The 26,504-nt window shown below is 41.0% G+C and overlaps 2 protein-coding genes across 2 annotated transcripts; one reads left to right on the forward strand and one right to left on the reverse strand.

Moving 5' to 3' along the window:
- Nucleotides 1-6,938: 6,938 nt before the first annotated feature.
- Nucleotides 6,939-11,171, reverse strand: LOC136442544 (fatty acid hydroxylase domain-containing protein 2-like). The gene is made up of 7 exons (XM_066439459.1): nucleotides 10,968-11,171; nucleotides 10,183-10,279; nucleotides 9,614-9,738; nucleotides 8,846-9,048; nucleotides 8,120-8,268; nucleotides 7,581-7,704; nucleotides 6,939-7,105 (listed from the first exon to the last, which is right to left on the reverse strand). Exons 1-7 carry the CDS (start codon nucleotides 11,106-11,108, stop codon nucleotides 6,955-6,957), a joined length of 990 nt encoding a protein of 329 aa, XP_066295556.1. The 5' UTR covers nucleotides 11,109-11,171; the 3' UTR covers nucleotides 6,939-6,954.
- Nucleotides 11,172-13,305: 2,134 nt separating this feature from the next.
- LOC136442630 (cyanophycinase-like) lies at nucleotides 13,306-25,014 on the forward strand. The gene is made up of 9 exons (XM_066439576.1): nucleotides 13,306-13,546; nucleotides 14,187-14,422; nucleotides 14,888-15,012; nucleotides 15,522-15,660; nucleotides 16,004-16,148; nucleotides 16,630-16,764; nucleotides 17,097-17,297; nucleotides 17,735-17,904; nucleotides 24,843-25,014. Exons 1-9 carry the CDS (start codon nucleotides 13,385-13,387, stop codon nucleotides 25,012-25,014), a joined length of 1,485 nt encoding a protein of 494 aa, XP_066295673.1. The 5' UTR covers nucleotides 13,306-13,384.
- The last annotated feature ends 1,490 nt before the right edge of the window (nucleotides 25,015-26,504 follow it).

Here is a 26,504-nt window from a genome sequence, read left to right on the forward strand (position 1 = left end):
TTCGCATGTCAAATACACACACACAGAGACACACATACATACTGATACATACACAAGTTCACGCGCATGTACATATATATGCTTTGTGACTAATACTACTACCTAATAATACTACTGCTTTGTGACTAATACAGACTCATACAAAGAAGTAGCTCATCTCTTATCCTTCAATATAGCAATGTAAACTCTTTTTGTCGTATGAAACCACCAGTGACGCTGGGTAGTAATTTCAAAGACATAACACTATTACCGTGTCCTAATGAACCTCGATACTTCAGGATAACATTTTGTTTATTTTCATTTCATTAAAAGTCGTAAGATTTGACCCAATTATGTTATCGTTTTTTTACAAGATACTCGTCAAAGGCAGAAAATTAAAGGAAACATAAATGGGTCATACGGATACTATAACATTAATGTCTCTATATACGCTAGTATCCGCAAGGCGTTTTGTGGTGGATGTTCTCAACGTCTCTATGTTTCATATTCTCATCTATCGCGTAGTCTAACTGTTTTTTTTTTCCATTGGGGCACCATTTAGTTTTCTCCATCCTTCTCGGTTCTCTGTCTTTCTTTTTCTGTTAGTGTTTTACGTAGTGACTAGTGCCATGCCCGTCCATTCTCCCATCTTTTCCGTTGCCTCTTCCCTTCTTTCGTCTTCCCCGGAAAACTCCAGATCGCCAGCAGTGGAGAACCTTTACTCAACGGTATGCTGCCCCTACGGCTGACTACGGCTTTACGAGAAAAACATAGATGTGGAGAATAAAGTGGTATCCCTTTTATGATATCTGTTTGATATCCGCTCGCTTAATAAGCAAATGCTCATATTAAACATTATTATATTCTTTAATCTCTGTAGCGCAAATGAACATTTCTCTTAACGAAATTCGTCGATCCATAGAAAGATACAAGTAAGTCATAGTTATACGATTGTCATTAATAACAAACGATTTCCTCTCTTGTCTGTCCCATATATGAATGAATGAATGAATGAAATGTATTGCTCAACAATCGTACCTGGTACAATGTATGGCATTGGATTGACAATAATACTAAAATATGAACACCCTAAATGGCCATTACAGCATGGTTATAATACGGATGTACTAATTAGTGATTTTCGTCACGTTAGTCTTAGATATCATAAACATCATATAAGATCAATTTTAATATCCCTGAAAGAGGTTTAGACTTTTGTTATAGTTGCAGTACGAAGAATGTACCGCTCTTCAACGCAAGAAAATCATTATTGTATAGCACATCGATTAAAGTAATTTCGTGCCTAACATATAATGTATATGCATACATGGTCTTTCACCTCACCTTGCTTATTCCTGTGTATTTCTTTAAAATGTCTATATGCTGAATAAATAAATTAACAATTATTACAAAGTCATAGACTCTGACAGTCACTATACTCTAACTAACATAGTATATGGATTGTTTATAATTTTATTCCTTAACATGACTTTATGCAAAACTGATAATCTCACTTTGTTTCTATTTTTCCATGCTATGCCTACTTACTCTTTAAACACGTTTCCGGCCAATAATCTTTCTTCTTAAGTACCTTCTTTCTATTAGACAATTACGCCTTTCCAATATCACCCTATTGAAAGTAGTACATACAGTAGCCCGCAAGAATAGTATAATAGTTTTCTTTTGAATGTAGTTTTGTTGTCGTTTGCTCTAAGCACTTTTTGTTCGACAGTTTGTCAATATTTGTATACTCCATATTAAAATGTGCTCTCACGAAAACATTTTATCATGTTTCTCATCAACACCAAAATTGACAAGGAAAAAGTTCAAATTCAAGGCGTGTGACTGGAATAGTGACCTTGAAATCAAGCACATAAGGCACTCAGACGAAAGTCAAGGTCAATAATGGGCCCAATTTTTGATACCCCAGTGGAACATCCAGTCTTGTAACTTTGGTCTTGCACACATTATGATCTTTCTAATGATGAAGGTTCCGATACAGATGGCTCGTACTTGCGCCAGGATATCCCGCGGCCCCGTGTCTCTTTTGCAGTCGTTGATCGCGAACACGCGTACGGCTACCACCTTCTACATCTGTTCCACCATCTTGACCCCCGTGGGTTGCTGCATGCATTGGATTCGTCTGGTTCTGGTAGATATGAGCTTTCGGTAGGGAAAGGCCGACGTTCTCATACTCATCTTCATCTGTTTCACCATTTGCTTGACACCCATGGGCTACTGCACGCACGGGCTTCGTTCGGTTCTGGTAGATATGAGCTTTCGGCTGAGGACGGCCGACGTTTTCATACTCATCTTCATTTGTTCCACCATCTTGACCCCCATGGGCTACTGCATGCACTGGCTTCGTCCGGATCCGGTTCTGGTAAACATGAGCTCTCGGCTGAGGACGGCCGACGTTCTCATACTCATCTTCTCCACCATCTTGAGCCCCCTGTGTCACGCGCTCTCTGGGTCTGTTCTGGTAGACAGGAGCTCTTGGCTGAGGAACGCTGACGTCTTCATACTCATCTGCATCTTGTTGAAATGCAGGATTCGGATGTTCTGTTCCTCGGTTTACATTTTGGTTTTCGGGTTGGGCCTCTTCGGAGGCCTGCCCCCGTTTACGGACGAACAAGATAAGACCAATGATGGCACATAAAAGAATACCACCGATGAAGGAACCTACGGCTGCTCCTATCATAGTTGTAGAGCTGTGTGTAGAATCTCCTTTGTTGCCAGAAACAACCAGGTGAGATGGTGTTCCTGTATTTGAAGGGGGTGTTCCTGTATTTGAAGGGGGTGTTCCTGTATTTGAAGGGGGTGTTCCTGTATTTGAAGGGTGTGTTCCTGTACTTGAAGGGGGTGCCCCTGTATTTGAAGGGGGTGTTTCTGTTTCGGTCGGAACCACGAAAAGGGAGAAAGACCTCAAGTCATCCCCAGCAACGTTTGATGCATGGCATGTGTAATGTCCCTGTTCAACAATCTGTACATGTGTGATGGTCAGGGTGGACTCTGCACTGTTGTAGCCTAGGTTGCTCGTGCTGACCTCGTAATGTGTCCTGTCTGTTGGTGCTCTGCTAGGTGGAACCGGTGACCATGACCATGTCAGTGTGGGTCGGTTGAAGCCTGTAGCATTACAGTACAGGGTCACTGTCTCTCCTACTCTAGCCAGGTGCACTTTGGGACCGATGTTGTTGATAGTTGGACTAGAGCAGTTCAGGTTGTCTCTGGTAAGGGAGCTTAATCTTATATTATCTAAGGCAGGTGGCGACCGGCAGGTGATTCTATAGTTCCAGTTTGAACAATCTAGGATTTCCCTCATACGGCAGTCACAGGACCAGGGATTGTTATACAGATACAAGTAAAAATCATCACTGTTTGAGGCCTCATTACAAAGAGTGGAAGGAAGAGTCTCTAAATGATTGTCATTTAAGCGCAAAAGACGATTTACATGTAGGTGTTGGAAACTTCCTGGTTCTACAACACTTATGTGGTTGTGATCAAGGTACAGCCTTTGGACATTCCGTACACCAGAAAATGTGTGTGATGTGATTGTACCTATCTCATTGTAATCAATGTAAAGCCTTGTTAAATTTTGTAGGTGTTGAAGTTTAGTATTTTCAATTGCTACTATGTGATTGTGCCGAAGTGTTAGAGATGTTGTAGATGCCGGAATGTCATCAGGAACTACGGCTAGGTTTTTGCCATCACAGTTTACTGTTGTACCGCTACATCTGCAGACTCCTGGTCCATCCGGGGAGGTGCAGGCTTGTAACGCTGCAGTCAGCCTCACCAGGGTGATACAGACGGCTAGGATGGCTGTGCTGCAGCCCATCTTTGGCCTTCGTCCTGCGTAAGTCATTACAAGTAAACATTGTTACATTTGTTGCTTATTAGTTAATCATGTTAGCCGAATCTTACAAAAGACTGTCAGTCCTAGGGATTTATGTAAAGGCATTTACTTAACCAAACAGTTACTGAAAAACTACATAATACACAATTAATGTGTTGTAAAAATTCAAAATCGTAAAACAGCAGATATTCAGTATACTTGCGAAAACAATTATTATAAGGCAACAATCAAGTTGTAAGTTATAAAGTTTTTTTTTGAACATAGAAATTGCTATTTCCACAAAATCAAATGTTGCATTCGCATTGTTAAGTAATTAGCTATAACGTTACACATATGTTTTGAATGCAAATGACAATTATGTGCATGAACTTGGTTTATTTACCTTCCTTATCAGCATAGTTAGTGGACACAAACACGGCGTACTTATGCAAAATAAGATCAGTAAAAAATCTGTGCGATGTTAGGGCGCGTGCCATGTTAGGGCGCCCCCCGTTACATTGACGAAATGATTGGAAATTTATCGGTGTGCAATGTTGGGGTAAATGTCATTCTTGATGACGACAATGTGCTTTTTTCTGCTGTAGTCATGCAAATCAAACATTTTAAAGAGAATATCAACTAACCGTCTTATGGTGGACGAATCGAAGACCTTGAATGTGGACGCTGTCCAGGCCAGCAGAGAAATTACAGTACTTCAAGAGGCGTTTTGCCGAAAAAACTCGCCAACCTGTAAGTTTGACAAATACATGTTATCACATCAAGTGTACGTGTACGAAGCTAGCAAGAGTTTGTATTAAAAAAGGTTGCGATATTTGGAATATGGTTTTGACACCCTAAAATCTAGGAAACAAACTTTTGTTATAAAGTTCTAATTACGCTAGTATTGTGTGCGACAACTGGAGTGGAAAAATGAACAGTTTAGTACAAATGTAGTTGGTAAATGCTCAAAATGAAATGACAACCGAGAGGACTTACAAGAGAGTAAACGTGGCTTCTGGCGACTGTCCCAAAACCTTTTAGAGGGAAATAGGCCACTTCCTGTTAAGGAAGACAAGTTGTAACGTCCTATATGAGCTTTGAATTACACAGTGATTTCTTAAGTTGGTCTATCTACTGCTATGCCAAAGTGCACCTCTTATGTATCTAACTGGCAATCTTGGAATATTTACGGACGTTTTTTGCGGCCGAGTCCTTCTCCAAGACGTGATCACAAACATACGTTCTGTCTTAACTTTCTTTAACCTGCAAAAAAAACATTCTCCACCTTCCACCTACTGTGAAATCAAGGTCCAGCGAACTTAATCAGTTTAGAGAAATTCCTCAGGTGTGCGTTTCATGTGCCTTAGGCGACACTGACTTGATTTTAAAGATGGCGCCCTCTCGACAACTTAAGTCTTGAAACAAGCAATTTGGAACAAGCTAACTTCTACAATTTAATGCAAATTAATTAAAACACATTGTGAAATAACTATGGAGCAAAATTAAAAAAAAACTGAGAGGCAACACTTCTTAATTCATACTATGTTTAGGCATAAAGAATATAGTCCATGTTGTATGCTTCAACTCCTTCCCCTCCCCCTGTGGTCTTTCAGTTCTTCTTTTCTGACATTGTTCCCTTGCAACGTACTTACAACGTTTTGCAATCGAGTTGTAATTACTCATGCATTGCCTGCCGACAACTGGAGTGAAAAAATGTTTATGTGTATAAATGCGAGTTTGTAGAACTAATGGAAAAGACAGGGGTACTTCCAACGCACATGTTATTATGGATTGTGACAATATACCGCCATAATACTTTACAATAAAGATTTGGAATAGACATTTTTTCACGCTTGTATTATCTTTATTGCTGAGTAGTAAGTATGTACTGTGTATTCAAGACCATTGCTTTCCTAATGTAGACTACATACAATCATACAAAACCTTTAAGAAATGTCTGCACAGTCTGTTGAAATCAGGAAGCAATTACGCTTGTGTGTTTGTGCGGTCATCCAAAGTTCAATACGGACATCCTTGAGTGAACACCGTAAATATTTATCATCGCTTACGGAAAGATACAGAGAAAACTACGGTATGTGGAGTCAAATATAACTACCAAAAGATTTAATTTAGCTGTTCTGTTTTCTTTAACGCTGTAAATATTTCAAGATACTCAAACAAATCTTAAATTTCAAAGTTACCCACGTAGTGTGTAGAATGAACTTTTAGCATTGAAACACGGTCTTCGGCACGTAAATTGTTATTTAGCCAACTAAGTTAGGAGTGAAATAGTAATTATGTCTCGAAGATCTACAAGTCGTACTGTGAATTAACAGCCCTACCTTCAACTCTCCAAGACCGCGCAGACTTCTTGTGTCACATCCAAATCACACGTAATTAGAAACCGGTCTATCTGCAATCTGCCAACTTTATATGACCTCTAAACCACAGCAGTGTCAGAGTGCACTCTAGTAGGGATCTTACTTAGTTAGGGTGTACATTTGCTGTGACTTCCAAAATCAAACAAACCGTGAGACGTAGAGTGTCCTTTTTTTGACTACCATTATTATATCAATTTGACTAATTCTCTGGCCTTTCTAGAGTTATTATCTTGTGAAAAGTTCAACTACATCCCCCCCCCCCGGCTTGTGTGACAAATCTGTATGGCTATCGTGTGCAGGAGCTATCTGCCACCTAAAAATCTTGTTAATAGCACTTCCAGAACATGAGATATCAAAACCAATAGTTCATATCATGTTTTAGTAACTGTATACTAGTATTACTTTATGGCATGATACATGTAACATTATGTAACGTTATGTTATATATTGTTAACTTATGCTATATTATGTTATCCAATGTTTTATTATGATATATTATGTTATTTTTATGCTATATTAATATCATATATGATATAATATGATATTATCTTATGTCATATTATATCGTTTAGTTTAGTTTTGAAAATCAAACCTAGATTTTCATTATATCAGACGACCTTAATTACAAACGCATAATCCATGTCATTGTTTCTCTGTGTATTACATAGCTTCATTGTAATTTTTCTGCCTTGCTTTGGAGCAGTTTGCCGCTGTTGCGGGGTCATGTTATCAAGTTTCTGTTGTGTGCTAATCATTATTTTTTTATTTCGTCTTGGTGTCCGGGATAGACTCGGAGAGCGGAGTGGTACCAAACAGGATGCGGTGACGCTTCCAGGCGGTGCTCTGCCGGAAGGCGGAATCCGTGCCATGCAGCCAGTCCAGCAATCCAGTAGTACCATAGTTGTAGTTGAACCTGGAACATATACGAATGTAATCAATTTCCAGTGATATCTCTAAACACGGAGAACTGATATCATAATCATTTGTTTAGGAAATAAATATAGATCACGAAGATTTTTTGCACGTCGCTGCGATAGACACCACAACTATTTGCTTCTTTCTGAAAATTTAGATAAAGAGAAAGACCCAGGAATAATAAAAAATGACGTAGAGAAAACGGAAAACACTAGAATGAAAGGTTAGAGTAAATGGGTATTTGCCGGGTATTTGAGGCAAGGGAAGCTAGAGGAGAAGTTACACAGATGAATGGAGAGATGCTGTTGAGGAAAAAAAACAACTAATTTCCAAGTAGATGTATAGTGACGATTTTTTTTTCTTTTCCTCTCCTTCGCGTAAAAATAAGAGCTTAACAGAATGTTGAAAAAATAGATACAAGCTCCACTCTTCATTTGCGTTGGAAGTAAAATATATTACAGTTTGGGACTCACTTTGCGTGATGATAATCGTGAAACTCTGGAGACCTGGCAAACGGCATGTGATATCCGGAGTGGTCGGTGGTCGTCTCGTACATCAAGTACGCCAGCCACAGCCACATGGTGACCACGTGACACCCTGCAGGCATCATAGGAAATAATCAACTTGGCGTCATCTACTATTATAATTCCACCGGGTACCCTTAGGCCATACTTACTTCCCTTTACTTTGGAGAAGCTTGAAAGCGCTCTCCACTTAATCCAGGCCACCATAGTAAAAGAAATGATAACAAATGTATAATTCTTACCAGCAAGAATAGGTCCAGTGAATAGCGGGATGACGTTTGAGGTAACGTGCTCTGTGGGATGGCTGCATGGTGCGACTTAATATAGGCTTTGCTATCGCAAACCTGTAATGACGTCACCACTTCCCATCATACACCACTCACATTATGGGATACAAAATGGCGGCGCCCATGGACCACAGGATCAAAATCCAACGAAAGCCATACAGGTTTGGCTATCGCAAACCTGTAAAAATGTATAATTCTTACCAGCAAGAATGGGTCCAGTGAATAGCGGGATAACATTGGAGGTGACGTGCTCTATGGGATGGCTGTATGGAGCGACCACACTCATTGGCGCCTTGAACTCGTGGTGCCTCTTGTGGATACGTTTGTACAAGTATGGGACGTGCACCAGTCTGTGGAAACATTTAGGAAAATATCATCAGCAAATTACGTGTCCATAATGTTCGTATCAAATGAAATCATAAGATGTAACCAACTTCAACACATACGCCAACTTCGTGGTGATTTACATGAAGGTTTAGTCGATAACTAGGTGTACTTATCATGTGCAGCTACCCATGGATATCTCCGCAACAATGATATTTAAAACCTTACCGGACTATGGACCTTATGGGACTTTGGACCCTCCCTGTTACTGAACATTTCAAAGAACGCTGTTATGCAAAAAAAGGGAAATTATTCTTACTTCATATGTTTAAAAAAGTTGAACGTAGTGAATCTAAAACTAAATGATTGCAACTGCTGTTCTAAGCCTTGATGCCGTTACAAAAGTGCGCTTACAATACACACCTAACCAACGCCTAGAAAAATGTATACGTAGGGATCCAAAGTTTCTCGAGTTTCGGTGCCCTTTGTTCACAAACACCGGACAGAACAGAAATACCTGTGTAATCCCTACATCTCTTGGCAAACGGACATACCATATACTATGAGGATATCACCATAGGCGTCTCCCAAAAAAAGCCTTACCTGTGGCCATAATAGAATCCCATCTCCTGCATGAGAACACACACAGGGAAGTCCAGCAACAGTCGCCAGACTGACGGAAGTTCCCTGCCGAACTCCATACCCCGCCACACCATCAGGGGTTGGAGGAGATAGATGATTGCCAGCGTCAGGAGGGTGTTGGGGATCATTTGGAGACCAACCTTAGCGAACTGGGCGGGGTCAACCTGGTAGGGTAATTTGTGAAACGTTATAGAGCGTCTTCACTCACTGATAAAGTCAATAAAGAAGGCATGTGGTGACTGCCAAGTAGGTGACTGTCTTAATTCGCAGTTCAGTGTTCAAGCCGATACAATTTGTGTGTGTATTTTAACCTTCAATACTTTGTTGGTATTTTATTTTCGAAGTGTTTGATTGTGGTTGTTGAACAGAAAAAAGAAGCTTCTTAAGTGCCTGAAACGATTATCTGAAATGCAAATAAAGACACTAACATGGCACTGGACACAGCGCTCATCTTGTCTTAAATAGCCATCAGTTGCGGTTTTCATTAAAAGAAGAGACTTTTCTGTTTAATATGTAGTTTTTCACAATACCTGCTAAACGCACCGTTTCGTGGTGCCATTGTTCCTGTTACTGTTTGCCTATTGATTGACAACGTTTGATAGGTGATATGATATGTAGCTAAAGATTGTTGAAGACTTTTAAAGACAGTTACCGTTCCTAAGGCGTCCCCAACCAAAATTGAAACAATAAATTCCATTGCAATTGAGTCTTAAGCACGCATTGACCTACCGGTGGCGGGTTGACATTAGCCTGTATCTTATACCGAACCAGTACAGCAGGGCGACCCGTCAGATCCATGAACGTGTACAGTGACGACATCACCAACAGGCACACCATGATGACGAGAAACGTTCCTGTGTTATGACGTCAGTTATGAATTAAATATGTGCTAGCTTGGTCCCGGCTGATGCAGGCCGATAGATGATGATGACATGACATTTAAAAGTCCTACCATGTATTGAAATTATCGATCAGAAAAAAAGGAAAGAAAAAAGAAATACCAATTATTGGATCTCAGGAGTATCTATCTCTGTTAAAATCAGTCCAATCGGAGCTCGGGATTCGCTGTCAGTAACTATAGAAACCATTCATCACAGCCTCCTTACGCCATAATAACAGTTTTCAGTCTGACAATATATGTAATAATATAAGTTATCCATGTTAGGCCATATGCAATAAACAGCAGAATTATGGTGTATCCGATTCTCCTGACGTAGAAGTGTTTGCCCTAAGACTTTTTTATAGGCCAAGCCACCGAAAGGCGAGACTTAGTCAGGCTACGTATTATGTGCACTTACCGACAGTGGCGAGTTGATACTCGTCGCGGAAGGATTCGTACACCCACTCCCACTGCCTCTGAAGGAAGGTACCGGATGACCTCCATACTGACGTATCCTGTTGCGAAACAGATAACCAAAAGTAGGTCACAAGACGATAAGGGGGCGTAGTATCTGTAAGCAGGCTTCTGATCATAGCATTTGGTGAACTCCGGTTTTGGCCTGATTCTGTATTCCTGAATTTGTGCATCTACGGATATAGTGGGGAGTTATTTTCATTCATGTATTACACCTAGTGCGGACTTGCAAAATAAATGGCTGCATGAATGTGTTTATAGCGGTTAGAAATGCCCATTTAGCCAGCCCAACTGATCTCAAGCGTCAAACTGATGAATTTTGTTTGTAACTTAGCAGACAAAGTTCGGTAGCCACGCGCAAAATCGGACGTGCACAGTCCTGCGTTTTGGATGGTGCAGCTGTGCGCTTACAGCTGCAAAGTGCCTTTTGTTGGGTGTAGCTAAGTGTAGTTCGTAATTGCCATAAAAAGAAATTGTAGGTTGCTGTTTTGATTTTTTTTACATGATCCAGGGTAAATGTTCTCAACATAGAATGAATGACAATGGTACATTTCCTATAGCTTCATTACGAACGCGCCCATGTAAAACATGGATTATAACATGGAAACCTATAATGAAAAAAAGTACAGACCTTAAAAACTTTTACCAGAATCGGTGATTATCCGACAAACGGGTTGGGGGGGGGGGGGGGCGCGGGGGGTAAACTGTCAACGTAAGTAAACATTGCACCTGAAGAATCGGCTGGACGTTCTTTCGCAGATAGTTCTCCATAGCAGGTGTGAGGGACACCCAGTAGCCGAGCACCACGCTCAGCAGGACGGACGGGTACAGGGCAGCCACGGGCCGGGGCAGTGAGGAGGAAAACCCCATGCTGGTTCCTGAGAGTGCTGCTACTTCGTGGTAAAAGAATTCCGGACCTCGAGTTATACGGACTTTGTGCTCTCTGACCTCTGGACCATCAGTGTTCTAAAATGGACTGAAATAACACTATCAGTGTTATAAAAGGGTCACCAGGGGTGGGTACTGTGTGTGTTTGTGTATATATGAGAATCTTTAACGTTTTGTGTATTTGAGCATACTTTAATGTATGTGCGCATCAGAGAAGTGTGTGTACATTGTACGCAATTCTTTTTTTGTGTTTATGCGTGGTCTTGTACACGAATGTGTATGTACCCAATACCTATGTGCTAGTTTGTGTATATGTACGTACCGCCATAATGTTGCTTTGTGTGTGTTTACGTAATGATTATACTTGTTTCAACATGTAGGAATGTATGTGCGTAGCTTTGTGTGAGAAATTTACCTTTATGTCCTAGGATTAGGGTTACGCACCTTACTTTTCATTAAATGAATGAATCTTATCCGATGTAAGGAGAAAATTGTTGGAATTGGATGTCAACTCGGGGAATGAACAAATGTTGAACCGTACATGATGCGTGTGCTTGTGCAGACCGTATACACACTGTTCTCACGACTAAGTAGCGTTACTTAAGGGTTAATGACCCGCCCCGAGGTGTATATGGTGTCATAACGCCTGGTTATGTGCTATAACCACCGAATAAAACCACCGAGTGAGCGAAGCGAACGAGGTGGTTTTATGAGGTGGTTATAGCACATGACCAGGCGTTATGACACCATACACACCGAGGAACAGGCGGGTCATTAACGTTATTATCACATAGCCTATCCAAACTGACCCATATAAGAGAGACAAATTTCTGTATAATACATAGATTCTTTATTTAATACTATACATGAAAAATCAATCCATTGTACATATGATCTTCATATAATCCAATGTAAACAAGCGGTGACTTGTCTTCGAGCCCACACGGTTATAAATTGACAGGTTGTTAGACGCCTAGGTGTGGTAAGAATCGTACATGTTTACCTCCCCTTTGCCGCAAGTTGTAGTTTCCCCGGATAATTATTACTCAAGCCGGAAAAAAAATCCCACAGAAGCGTACACATATCGAGCCGAGATCATTGTAGGTACAAACCTGTAAGAATTTGGACGATTTTGACCGTAATTCTTTCGATGCCAACACATCGGTTTCGGGAAGTTACGTGTTCGTGACTTGGGCCATGGGGAGGGGGGCGTTTGTTTTGAACAAGACGACATCACTTTGCCAGTAACATTTTTAATTTTCGTCAGGTAAAACCCCTCAGAAACGTGAACATACCGGTCTGGGGTCCTCTTGGGTAGAAACGTAGGAGGTTTCATGGGCAATTTCTTTGTCTGCCATGATTTGCTACTTCGGGAAATACAATGTGATGAGTGGGGAGGGGACTCTGTGTGCCCGCTGCTTCTTGTTGGTCACACTCGTCAGCTTCCTTGCCCCTCAACTGCTGAAGTATGTTCCTGGGCGTCTTCCCCAACTTCCCATGACCCGAAAACTGACTCTAAGTCGGCGTCTGACAGTTCCTCGACGAAAAACTGTGGTACTCTTATGGCGGACGTTCGAACGCGTTCTGCGAACGATCGTCTGGGCCGGTTCCACTTTAACGGCGGGGGTGTGAAAAATATTGTTTTTAGTCCTTCCGTTTGAATTTTACTTGAATTGAATTTTTTTCCTTTTTTCATGAATTCTTCATGTATTCTTAGGACATTTGGGGGAATTTTAAGACAATAAAGATATTCTAAACAAGGTTAAGAAAAAGATTCATCAAAAAGATACCCCCATCTACAAAATGCAACGGTTTTGTTATGGCATGACGTCAATAAGTGGTGTGTTATGGCGTGATAACAGACCACTTATTGTGGGCAATGGAGGCTTCTGATTGGTCGACACCATCTGGCCATGTGATAATGTTTATTTAGCAGTCAAGCAAAAAACGTTATGACGCACTAGCAATCTGTCAGGTGACAGGTTTGTGGTGGCCTGATTAGTTGCTAACTGGTTTATTGGTACACTACCTATATCACATTGGTTTATACTTACCTATAAGATTATAACTCATAGTCCGTAAAGAGAATTATAGTCTCCTTTAAATCTGAAAAAAGAACACCCTGAAAGGGCCTTACTGACGGTATTCAAACATCAAAAGTAAACGCCACCGCCCCCCCTCTTTCGTAGATTGAATATATTTACCTTCTTCGCAGAGTTGTAGGCACTGCAGGGAACAGGACTTCGAACCACTAGTGAATGCACTTATCGATGTCCGACATGTTACACATGCCGAAGTTGTTCATTTCGTTCGCCTGTACACTAGCGTGTGTGTATGGAACTCAGAAAAACCTGGTCTTGGTAGGGGGAAACTTACAGGAGGACAACGAACAGGTGTACAGTCTCATAGTCGAGCTGGCAGTAAGTCTGCATTTGTTAGCTGTGGCTTAATGTAGTTACCTTTGCCAGAGGGGTTATCTATTCTTCAACGTTCGTGTGTTTGGGCTTCCTTCCTCCCTTCCTTCGTCTGTCTGTATCTGTATCTATATCTATATAGCCGGTAAGACATCAGCTTAACAGGCACGCGGCGCGACAGCAGCTGGTTATATTACGCCGGGCGGTCTGTTACACATAGTTTTTGCATTTTGCATCTGTCAACAAGTTAAGTCATGCATGCCTGGATGAATTGTTTTGATACTTTGTATGTGGTTAGCCAAGCCTGTCGCTTGTACATGTCGAGCAAAGACCCTGGCGTACCGGTCTGCAATTTGTCCTTCTCGTTGCGTTAGACAACCGTCAGCCAATTAGATACTACCCCTCCAGTTGTTGGAGGGAAAATTACCAGCTAGCCATTCACGCTGCCTCCTGAACGTAGGCGGTGACGTAATTGGCTGGTGAAGGCTGACATGCGCTAATGCAGTGAGGAGGACGGATCACAGACTGGTACACCAGACCCGTTGCTTTTAAATTTATTTATACATATACATACGTCTGTATTATATATTGCTTGATGTATACATTCGAATATGATTTGACTTGATACTAAACGTATATTTTCCAGGGCGGTCGGGGCAATGCAAAGATCGGTCTAGTGACAGCCGCTAACCTCAACCCCGAGAACTCAGCTCAGTACTATCAGGACATGTTCCAAGGACGTTACGGTGCAGTTGAGGCAACATGGATACCCATCGATATCTACCGGAAAGAAAACAACAGTGACCCGGAAGTGGTTGCCCTCATCAATGGCATGACGGGATTTTTCTTCGGAGGCGGTGATCAGATTCATGTCATAGAATCGTACATAGCTCGCTTTTTTGCTTACATTTATTGCAAATAGGGCATTTCAGTTTGTTTATGCATGCATGTACTTGTATGGCGTTGTTAAGAAAGACTTGTACTTCAATTTTACAAAGATTCTTACAAGTAGCTACTGTCAAACGTTTCACATTGTGCGAAATGTCGTTCGGTAAATATCAGGCTTCCCATGTTTTCTTTTTTCATTATTCATTTTTTCTACAACGCAGCACCAACACCATCGATCCAGGTTTGCGGTTTGTGTTTGTTCGGCAAATAGTCGGAAGTCAACAACGTGACATCCGACAGAAAATTGGTAGCGTAGGCAACAGTCCTGCAATGATTTGTTATGTCGACAGAGGGCACGAGGACTAACTCTTGCAAAACTACCGTGATGAGACCGTGTTTTTCCAAAGAATCCAGTAACGAAGGACTTGTGAAGTTGTTGCTTTCTAACTATTTACACAGTTTGTACATCGGGGATCGGCAGGAGTCGCCCGTCCTGGCCGCTATCCGGGAGAAGTTCGAGGCGGGCACTGTGGTGGCGGGTACAAGTGCTGGGGCAGCATGTCAAAGTTCAGCCGTCATGATAGGTAGGAGTAGCCTAGGTGTCATCCTATTATTACCGGGGCTCCTACACTCGCTACCCTATTTTGTTCGAGTGTAGGAGCCCCGGTAGTGATAGGATTACACCCAGGCTAAGGTAAGTGATTCAAGTAAATTGTGGAGTCATTTTTCTATACAAAATAAATTCCGATGAAAAAATCTCTTAAACGGCATTTTATACGTTATGTATATAATTTGCATTCAATTCATAAACATACAAATCATCAGGTAAGAGCTCAATGATATTTCAGTAATCATATTTCCTCATTAATGTATATTTTACTTCTTCCTGCACCCGTGCAATAGGCTAGGCTATATCCCGGATTATGGAATGATCGGTAACATTGGGGGCAAGCGATATATTGCCACGACAAAGCGTATGGGGCCGGTCCGGTCTCTGTTGTCAATCACACGCTTGCCTCCATAGTCACTCAGATTTCTCATTTTTCCCCCCTGCACGAAAATGTATCCGGAGTATGGCCTATTCTTTTTTCAGTGTTTGTTGGTCTAAGCTACAACGCGCTTGCGCACGGAGTCAATGACTACTACGACTCCGATATCCCGGATGAGGTGGCGTACAACCGGAGCGGTGGCATCGGGCTGGCTCCGCGGTTTGTCGTGGACGTTCATTTCAGGTCAGTCTACAAATATGTTGCCGTTTGTTTGTTTGTTTGTTTGTTTGTTTGTTTGTCTTCACAGACATGGTAGGGGTATGATCAACTCCGCCGAAAATCTGCATACCTTATCTCAGCCAAAGTTCGAACTAGTCAATTCTAACGTTTTTAACGCATATACGATGCTATATTAGATTTTAATGTCTACTTGTTAAACGTCGTAGTTGTCGGCCTTTTATTGTCTATGTCAGCTATGTTATAATGTTGCATCCAATAATTGTAGTCAACAAAATCCAGACTTTGACTTGAAGATCAATTTTGATAAAGAACTGATTTAATTTGTGCCTAACCGGTTTACTATCAGTGAGAAAGGACGAGAAGGTCGCCTGATCCGGCTGCTAGCGGACACGAAGGACGAACCTAACGGTGCAACACTCGGAGTCGGAGTGGACGAAAACACGGCCTTACACCTCACCTGGGACACAGACCCGGACAGCGCTGTAGGGACGGTACGTTAGATAAACTTTCTTACCACACAGTGGGGTATATAGGGTGGTAGAGATGTCTGTTTAAGTAGCCATTTGGCCACACAGCTGTACAAGCACAGGTAGTCCACTGGTGGCATTCTGTGTTCCACGTCTAGACTTTTTCCCCTACGTAATGAGTACTAAGCATAGAATATCCAAACATTTAAAAAATCTTAAGCATTGAATGGTTCTACCGTTGTCATTGCAAATTCACTCGTCGTAACATAGGTCATGGTTGAATGAAACCTCTTTCAACTTCTCATGCCATTGCTTAAAATGATTACAAACATCTTGTCGCGTTCACAGCAGCCATTGTATAGCGTTATTGGTCGAGTGCCGTTAACTCAGTCATCAACAGTAGAAAGGTGCCTGTCCTTGGTGCTGAAATGACGTCATATTGTCAAAGTCTCGAGTTAGGATGCCCCCTTGCGGATTGTTTTATTATTGAACTCTCTACCTACAGGTAGTTGGCGCTGGTGGAGTAATGATGGTTGACATCAGCTCGGCCGTCATCTCTACGTCAAGTGACTTTGACATCAAGGATGTCGTCACGAGCTACCTGACAGAGGAAGATCGGGTGGACTTCGCAACAAAACAGGTAGGGGGAGCTTTTTTAACGTTAATTGTCATTAACTCAATACTAAGATTTTAAGAGTGAATGTAAGTATTCATGGCAATTTTACATTGCTAAAACTATGATATTACTGATTTTTCGTTTGTCCTAGCCCGTGCTGGTTAAATACTATTTGAGATATACGTAAATCTTATCTAATTTTTGACCATAGTTTTGACGTCAGTGACGTCACAGCCACCATTGTCACGATTTGCATGTGTCTGATACCATGATTACAATATTTACAAAAAACAAAAAAATGCTGCACCTTTAAGGTACTTAAGTCATAGTTACGTGGCTATTAACGCCCTGTTTAGGTGACATTTGCCCTCTGGAAGCAGTCACTTGCCGGAAACGAGCGATTTGATCACGCCGTGGGTTCTGACGACATCTTCAGTAGTCCTTACGCCTCCTACCGGAAGAGCAGAGAATGGACCCGCGTTGCCACCAGTCTATTCAACTCTAGACTAGACAACATCGTTTATGGCAGAACATATGAGAAGAACCCACAGTTTGAGGTGTGCTTATATAAAAACCCTATGTAACCAGGTAGAGAAATATGGCAGTCTAGCTCTCTTAGCACAGCACTTCTAGATCGATAGACATAGCTATTCACGTTCAAATTCTTTGCACCATTGTGCATCTGTAATTTTTACATGTTGTGTAATTGTACATTTTGATATGAGCTTATCGGAAGGTCTATGTGCACGCTATTAGTTCAGTTAACACAGTGCAAAAAGAAGATAGCGCTACTCAGAATAGGCCATGAGACCATTCATTGAAAGAAAATCCTAACAAACAAATAAATGAAATTACTGTTAGCCCATGTTTGCTTTTTTTAATGTTGATACAGTATACTAGTAATAATTGTGCTAAAAAGTATGAACACAAAAATGCATGCATATACCCATGAATATATGATTAGTTCTTACTCTTTTATCATTTTCCATCTTAGGTTGTCATGTCTAATAGAGCTGGAGGTGCCGAAGCTGTGGGAGGAAACTCAACAACAACCGGAAATTATGTCATCTCCTACAAAGGCATGACGGTCAGGATTCATCCGTACGACGCCACCTCCACAACCGACCGTTGTCGTGCAAATGTAGCCTTCCTTCTTGCCCTAGTGTTTGTTAATTTGTTTCTCCGATGTGCAAGATTGTGAGAAGCCGTCTCTATAAGTGCAGATCCCCGCTATACCGCTAGGTAACGCTGTTGAGTAGTGCGCACCGTGTTCTGCAATTGGTTGACTGAAAAATGTCAATATAAAGCTTTAAGTCTAATGCAATGAATTCTTCACATGTCCTTTTTCTGTGTTTCTCATTGCTTCATGTATAAAAATGCGGTGCAAAAAGTTGCGTACTTTAATTTTCATATTTTCAAAACATGCATACAAACGCAACGGCACACATGTACAGAGTAAAACACAAATAGACAACTTACAGTAACAACTAAACACGTGTAATCAACATTACTAACATCATGTACTGCTGCGAGAGTGTCTGATTCATTGATTCCTGTCCATTTGAAGAAGAAAAAAAATAATAGAAACGATATCAAATGCAAAATTATCATTGAAAGCAAAGGAAGGTTGCAATTCTCAGCCACCAACTTTAAATGAATCTGGACAATATCTTGATCAAAGAAGTTTTGATACAACATTCTTGTCTAGACCTTTTAATGTGTCTTTAGCTTTGCAACACAGAACCCTTAACCCAGTCCATAGTTCATTGAACCAGCTTACGTCCCAGTATGGTTTTAACGCCATCCATTCAAACGTCAGAGATGCAAAGAATACGTTTCGCGGGCTTGTCGGAAAAGGACGGGGTCAGTAACACTATTGTTCCCAAGAATCACAACGGGACTTGTTTCCCGCGGCGTGATACAAAAGGTTGGCGGCGAGTCGGCTGGCGGATTAAACCAACACGCTAAGAGGTCGCGAGTGTCACAGCGCAGTCACAATGTTACTTTATGTAAACGCCGTTTTTGTTGGGGAAACAATGTGTAAAGATAACCCTTGGGGACCGACTGCTGAGAGCACACAACTGGGTAAAACGTCACATTTTTACCGCCAATTCCGCCGCATATGTTCCGCTGTCGTTCAACGTCCGGTCCGGTTTTACGGCTGGAGTGAACCGTGCGGCTTTGGCGATCATTTTTTGACAGAAAACACAGGCGAAGCCGTCAGCTTCTTGTCATGATGTACTCTTTTTAACATTAAAAACACGGAATTCTCCTGAAGTACATTTTGACCTGTGCTTTTAAATTATCAAACATCGATACTTTTAAACATTTCTAATAATTGTCATAACATACAAAACAACTCATTGCCATTTTCTCCATTTATACAGGAATATTATACTGCTTCTCATATATGTAGTAAAGGGTCGTCTAAAGTGGCTGGCAGTTATATTACCCAATATTATCATTATTATTAATAATTTTGTATTTCTTCTACAAGCTATTATCGTGGCTACACCTATAGATATATCAGTATTGGACATTATTGAAAAAGTTCAAGACAAAGTTATGATGAACTCTTGCGAGCAACTGATACTAGCATCACCAGTGAAAAGAAACCAAGTAGAGTCTACAATACACGCATAATAATATGGAAAAAAAGCCTAAAACAACGTCGTCTCTGGTCTTGCAAATTGTACATTGAAGGGTTCATAAAAAGGAAGGTTAATGTTTATACGTCGTGATACTGTATTATCAACAGTCATGTACACTTTATAGTATAAAACGGTAAATCTTCATCACTTACCAACAAACGTATATTATCTAAAAAAACGGTGGAAACAACAGACATATTGCATGTTTTGAGAGATTTGATCCAAAGTTTCAAAGAAAGCGTAGATAATTTGGAGCGTTAAGCACAGCAAACACCATCTTTAGCCCTTTACCGAATCTTTTCAAAATCTTCTCCTCGGCTCAATCCATGACCTCTAACATCTGCTTACCTTTGTCCCGAAACTCCCAAAATTGTCATTAAAAAGTCGTCTGGCACATTTTCTCACAATTTAGCGTTTTCCGGGTCTCTAATTTTCGCAATTCCGAGGACCACAGCTAGAGGGTAGAGGAGTGCTCTCTGGTCAAGGTTCGCTTTTGATGTTTTGTGTAGACCGGTCAGTCTTCGAGGGGGGTCCCTCTCGTGCCGATTCTCTACGCGCTGCGCCGCGTCTATAGAACAGTGTATTAAGGACAATGTCGGCTACGAACCTGTACAAATACTCACCCAGACTGGGGCTGGGCCATGGCGCCACTCGGAAATGTTGTCCATGTATCATTTCGGAAACGAAACGACAGCCTTCCTTGTTGAAGGTACGTGGTGGGAAATCGCCGTACCTATCGTCGCACTACGATTACTACAATCACAGACTGAGGCCATTTCTGGAATAGTTGTTCATATTTTGTACGGAATTTATTGGTCTTGTTACCGAAAAGACTTGTCTTATATCCTTGTCGAAAGTTATTTTCACCGCCTACTTAAAAATTGCTCGGCATCAAACGACGACTGTGACCGCGCCGTTACCATAAAGTTATTAAACATTGACGATTATATGTTAACAGGGAGACAATTTATTCCTTGTCTGAAAGTATGTTGATTTGTAGGTACTTTGTTCACAACATAATGCTACCAATATTGATTAATTTACATGTGCCATCGGTACACTTTTGCAATGCTAATATACATCTTGATGTTTGCGAGTTCACATAAAAAAACTTCCATTCGGGTATTCTATCTCCCTCACGAAAGTCTATATAACCTCTAAAATTGTTTCTAATTTCTGAAAAGACCAAATGAATTTAGACCATCAGCGCCCACGTAGTAACACTGCGAATGAAATTCGTTTGCCAATCAGCTACAAAGATTGCTTGAAAGTTGTTCAAAAATCATCGAAAATGCTTCCGATTTGATACAAGCTACACGTGTATCGAGACAGCATTAACATCAAACATGCATCACAGAAGAAAGACTATGAGGCAAGCCTATGTTATTAGTACTCGCCTGATCGCGTGAACTGGAGTATTACTAATAAGTCACCTGGGGGCAGCGAGCGAACCGATTTATCAACCTGTTTGACCGAGATACACACAGAGATACGTCATACAATTGTTCTGTAATGATTCAGTAACTGTTTGTCTTTTGCTGCAGGCCACAGCGCACTCAATCATAAAGACATGGTCTTTGCGAAGCTGTTTTTGTATCACGTTCTGTAACTAGTTTAATGGCTCAGTATTAACTGGCACGGCTCTCAAAATATGATACTTAATGTTAATCAAGAAGGAAGAAAAACCTTCTTTCGAATGTTGACATCAAGTCGTCATCTCGCGTATGCGGTAGCTTTTGGCTGTAAACCTCCGCACGTAAAAGAACCCAACACACGTATCAAGACGAGTAGGGGTGACCCGGTGTGCTTGATTGAAATACGGGACATAGCGAAGCCACATCGGACTCAAACGAAAAAGCGCCATGCTTAATCCTCAATCTGAGGTTCAACCACTTTTTGTTTTATTTCGTGACACGCAGTCAAATGACGATATGACTGATGATTGTTTGAAGTGATAGCTTGATGTTCGTTAGTGCGCCTGCGCGAAGGCCGCCATCTTGTTTCAGACGACAGGTGCACAGATGTGTAAAGACTTGCCCGCAGGTCATCGTCATGTTTTCTTTCTTTCTTACCACGATTTGATCTCAACAGCTATGCGGGCGTGACAGATGCTTTACGGATATTAGCCTACATATTTCTGTGATTTTAATCTTCCCTTTTTACCGTTCAATTCTACTCCACCGGGGTTTCAATGATAAAATCGTCACTTCATTTAGATATATATCTCCAGCCTTGAACATTTAGATGTGGGGATACTTGTTGGCATTCTAACAAAGCAATTGTATTCTTTTATAGTTTGGACTGCATTTAATGTCTCGCTTTTTCAGAAACTTTTAATGTTATCAACTATATACACATCATGATTTATTTCAACGTCTGTTTCATATCGATAGCAACTATTTTTGATGGCCTCTAGATTAAAACTGACCCAGGTGTTCAAAATACGTAGACAAGGCTGTGTATCATCGTCGTTATAACCGATTGTTTCTTTTCTATTATTCTCAAAATTACACAAAGAGTGTATTGTAGTCGTCAGTCGTAAAGTCCGTATGTTAAATACAAAGGAGATACTAGACGATCTACTATCGAAAACTACCTTCCACTTCGCGTTAATTTTTAACGTTTTGTGTGCCAGTCGTAGTCTTTATTTCAATGCATGTTCGTATTCAAATGCAGAGTACAAATCACCATGATATTCCTTTGTTTTCAATTTTCATATCAACGTGAACAGTGAGTGAAATTGCGACTTAACACTTTGCCTGTGTTAATGTACGCTACACTTCACCACACTGATTGCATTATACATAATCACAACCGCACAGCGGGACAATTATCTTCTACAACAGTGCGCACAGGTGACTTCTGTCTTCAGGTACAGGTGTTCGCACCTATTATCTAACATTAGCCGCACGGGCGCGCGATTTGGGAGGAAATCGTTCTTTGTACCCCTCTCGGATGAAAAGACGAACGCCCATTACTCCATTATGGCCGTATAAATGTAGAGCGCACGGTTTTTCTAGCTATATATAAAAGCACATATGTGCCGTTCATATAAGCACCAGGTTGGCAACTAGAAATGTAACGTTATGGCTAATTAAAAAGAGAAATGGACATTGACATAGACCTTTTTTGAAAAAATGTTGTTTAAAATTGAGAAAATGATACAATCTGTGATATAGAATGAAATTAACACATCTGAATATAACCATGTATTAAACTTTCTATTTCATCCTGGACTGCGCAAGTGAAATGCTAAGCTACTATCTATTACATTGTATCTACACATAATGATTGATCAAAATGGTGTATGTTGACGAGAAGTAATAGTGACCTCACCTGTGTATGTTTGTGCGTCTGTTTTTGTGCATGAGTGTGTGTGTGTGTGTGTATGTGTGTGTGTGTGCTTGAGAGTCTGTTTGTGCATGTGTGTGTGAGAGGGAGTGTGCTTGTGTGTGCTTGTGTGAGTGTGTGTGTGTGTGTGTGTGCATATGTGTGCGTGTGCTTGACTGTCTGTTGATGTTACATTCCTATTTAACGTTGACTGCCACATTGGCCGACAAAGCTACGCAATTACGCGATGATTAAAAGATGTTCTTGACATCGAACAGAAGGTGCCCTTGAAAACGACGCCCGTCACTTGACCTTGACACACGCGTAAGTTATAATTAGAATAGATTACCTCTGTCATTTAAAAAAGATATATCACTATAAACAACATACCTTCAATCACTGATTTGTAATAGCTGGCGACTACACGCTGCGTTTATCCGGACGGATTTATTTGATCCGCACACACCGGGAAGGAACTCTTTCCGATATAGCATAATAGTAATATATAGAAAGCATATAAAGTAAGCTTTCAGCTGTCAACCGATAAAATACGTGTTTTCTTGATTCAAAAACGATCCTTCTCAGTCAAAATATATTCCAGTACGTATACATTAGTGACGTATATCAAGTCCTCGGCAAAATCCATGAAATATTACCCCCCTCCCCCATTGCAAAAGTTGCTGTGCTCCATTTTGTTGGTAAAGCGCCTCCTGGCGATCGGATTCTACACCTTAACTACAAGCTTTTTAAGCGTTTCTTTGTAAACTGAAGCGCTGTCACACGTGTTCACATATTTAGGAACCCCCCACGACTTTGGTCCCGGCCGCTCCCTAACCAAGGTTGTCGCTGGGTTGGGTTGGGAGAAGCCTGGAAACCAACCTATCCTAACTCCACTGCTCTCCCTTGATCGCATCCAAGCAGAATGAAATTTTGCCGCTTTTATTTGTCAAAATTCCGAGTCGGTTGGTGAAGAAGACTTTGAGAAGACTGAGAGGGAGCCTCTCCGACAAACTCTCAAACATAAATAACCTAGCTCCCGACTAGGGTCTGCAGCCCCGATGGGAGGTCATGGTCGGCTATAGGGGATAGGGGCTTTACATAATCAATGGTTGCACCAGGCTCTTGTATGAAATGCCATCCTTATGAAAATGGTTTTTTTCCATTGACCAAATTTGACCAACGCAATCTTGAAAAAGAATTACACAGCTTTCATATATTGCCTTTCACGAATGTAGTGCAAAGTGTGCTGATCTTATACTTATCTTCTTTTTGTCTTGTATGTTTGTATGGCATACCCGGTAAACCACCGCATGGCACAACACACCAGGTTTGTACTGAACAGCAAATGCTCCATATCCGGACAGCTTTCTCTCGCACCTGGAAGGACTCCTACTCTACTTTCAAAATGAAAAATAGCAACAAAAAAAACTTTACGAATATTGAGTCTCTGGTTGTACCTATAGCTCGTATTCTCTGGAAAATATGGTAAAACATTTAGTTTTTAATTACCGTATTCTATAAAAAAATCCACAACTTCAGCACCAATTTCTTCCTTTTTTTAATGCGTTATGCAATAAAACAGGGTAAACTTTGCATTGCACTTCATTGCACACTGAAACCAAGGAATGAATGGAAGCAAAAAAGTTGCCTCAATGTTCTGTGATGATAATGCTGAGTTGTAAATAAAGTGACTTATGTATGCCACTGGTGTCCCCTGAAAACTCGCACAGACGTTTATCGACAGGACGCAATAAGATCCCATAATTATACAGTCTTCCCTGGAGCAGACACGATTTTACGCTCGGCAGGGACGGTAGCGTTTCTATTATCATCCTACAAAAAAACTTAACGGTGCATTTAGATGCTGTCTTATAGCTCTTTTACCAGTGACATTCTAAGATAGATTGCATTGTGTTAAGTATCGTACACAACTTTGGAAGAAGCGAACATCTTTTTTTCTCACGCAGAAACCACGCTTGTGTGCGATAAGTAAAATAAATCGACCTGTGGTTCTGTAACTGACCCTTTTACACTGCAGACTGAGAGTATAGGAGACAGATCTCCGAGTCTGATTACTATAATAACAGGTTTGATGTTGAACACAATATTTGGTTTCATCAGACCCGCCCTTCCCGACGCCTCTGTCATGTTAAACCCCGTCTGGGCGGTGATGTCTCTATTTTCCTCGGCGTCGCCAGAGCAGAGCCTGACGCCAGTAAAACCCGTAATCCCGGATTCGATTCCCGTGGGGCCGGAATATTTAGCTGTGTGGAACACTGGTCCTCCGGTCTAAAGTTACTTTAATATTGTTCTTTCTGCATAAGCGCCACAACAATGGAAAGTAGAACAACGCCTGATTTGGGGAAAAATAGTATCGTATTACGAACGTCCTTCGTTGGCATTCCTTTCGTATAACTTACATAGTACGTAGTGCTGTCTATAAGTCAAGTCAAACTCAATCTGTTGAATCTACCGTTGCCTAAGATATGGAAACGTTTCTATAACGTCTATAACGTGATGCTTTCACTTTATTTGATGAGAATAGGCATGGTTTGCATTATATTCAGTACACACGAATTCTGATAAGAATATCAGGAAAATGGAAGCGTCATCTGTTGTTTGTTTCTTTCTTAAAAGTTTGTCGTTATATATAAGGACTCATATAATAAATGATACAGCCATCGTGGTCAAGAATATAACGATAATAGAAGAGATTTTCTTCATCTTCATCATGCGCAATGTACAATGTACTAACTTAAAGAAAGAATAGAAGCGTACTTGTTCTCACAAAAGTTAGCTTGGGAAGGCTAAACCGCGTAAGGAATTAGATAACCTAAATCTCCTGACAAAACCAGTGACTTGCGTGTTATACCGTATGGTAAAAATCAGCACACAACAAAGAAAAGAGTAGATCATGGAAGCTCATCTGTGTTGGTGGTAATCATGATACAGTGCTAAACTTTCTTCCAACACTAAGGTATTCACGTATCGGCATATTTTCAACGACCGCTGTCGCCTTCTTCAAGATCAATTCAAGAATGAGTAGAGTTGCATCTGAAAGACGTAGCCACTCAAGTGAAAGGACTGAACCGCTGAAATGTCTGTCACTCGTTTTCTCCATATATTTCTGTATAAGGAAAGTTATAGGTTCGGAAATACCAGAGGTCAAGCCGGTCAACATGCTCTGTTTGACCAGGCCGAAACTGACCACCTGCCCGTATATATAGTTAATGCCTGTGGGACCGTACAAAAGGTCTGGGTCGGAGTGGCTCCCGACATGACACGGGCTGAGTGGTGGTTGTTGGTCTAAGGGTGAAATATACTGCTGTTTTTGAACAGAGAACACCCGCGGGAGTTTCGCCGCCATCTTTGGGTTACTATGGAGACGACCGGGTCAAAACGAGGTTAAAATGTCGCATGATCTGACTGATAATTTGTGATTATCGTCTGAAACTCACAAAGGTATCAGTAGTTGTATAAGACTAGATTTGAAATAGTTACATCTTACACATGTTTGCAATGCCGCTCATCATATCTAGTGGCATTGTTCATAAATATAGATATGCTGACTATCCGCTAAATAGGCATACACATGTGTAAAAATACTCTCTTAAGATAGTTGCGATGCTGGTAAGATACATATAATACATTCTTATTGTTGTCAAAACAAGGAGATTCAAACATTTTTTCAGAATCCTTGGTCGCCGTACTGATAGAAAATAAGAATCAGCATAATCGGGATTTTTTCGACTTTATTCAGGTCAGATTTTATTGGCCCTCATA

The sequence above is a fragment of the Branchiostoma lanceolatum genome, chromosome 9 (assembly GCF_035083965.1).
Source record: "Branchiostoma lanceolatum isolate klBraLanc5 chromosome 9, klBraLanc5.hap2, whole genome shotgun sequence".
NCBI classification, from domain to species: Eukaryota; Metazoa; Chordata; class Leptocardii; order Amphioxiformes; family Branchiostomatidae; genus Branchiostoma; species Branchiostoma lanceolatum.

Excerpts from the sequence above, each read along its gene's own strand:
- LOC136442544 (XM_066439459.1), bottom strand. The coding sequence starts at position 11,108 with ATGGGGTTTTCCTCCTCACTGCCCCGGCCCGTGGCTGCCCTGTACCCG. Across the intron at positions 9,739-10,182 it reads GTATCAACTCGCCACTGTCG|GAACGTTTCTCGTCATCATG; the intron begins GTAAGTGCACAT and ends GTCATAACACAG. Across the intron at positions 7,705-8,119 it reads CACTGGACCCATTCTTGCTG|GGTGTCACGTGGTCACCATG; the intron begins GTAAGAATTATA and ends TGATGCCTGCAG.
- LOC136442630 (XM_066439576.1), top strand. The coding sequence starts at position 13,385 with ATGCACTTATCGATGTCCGACATGTTACACATGCCGAAGTTGTTCATT. Across the intron at positions 13,547-14,186 it reads GTCTCATAGTCGAGCTGGCA|GGCGGTCGGGGCAATGCAAA; the intron begins GTAAGTCTGCAT and ends TATATTTTCCAG. Across the intron at positions 16,765-17,096 it reads TGGACTTCGCAACAAAACAG|GTGACATTTGCCCTCTGGAA; the intron begins GTAGGGGGAGCT and ends CGCCCTGTTTAG.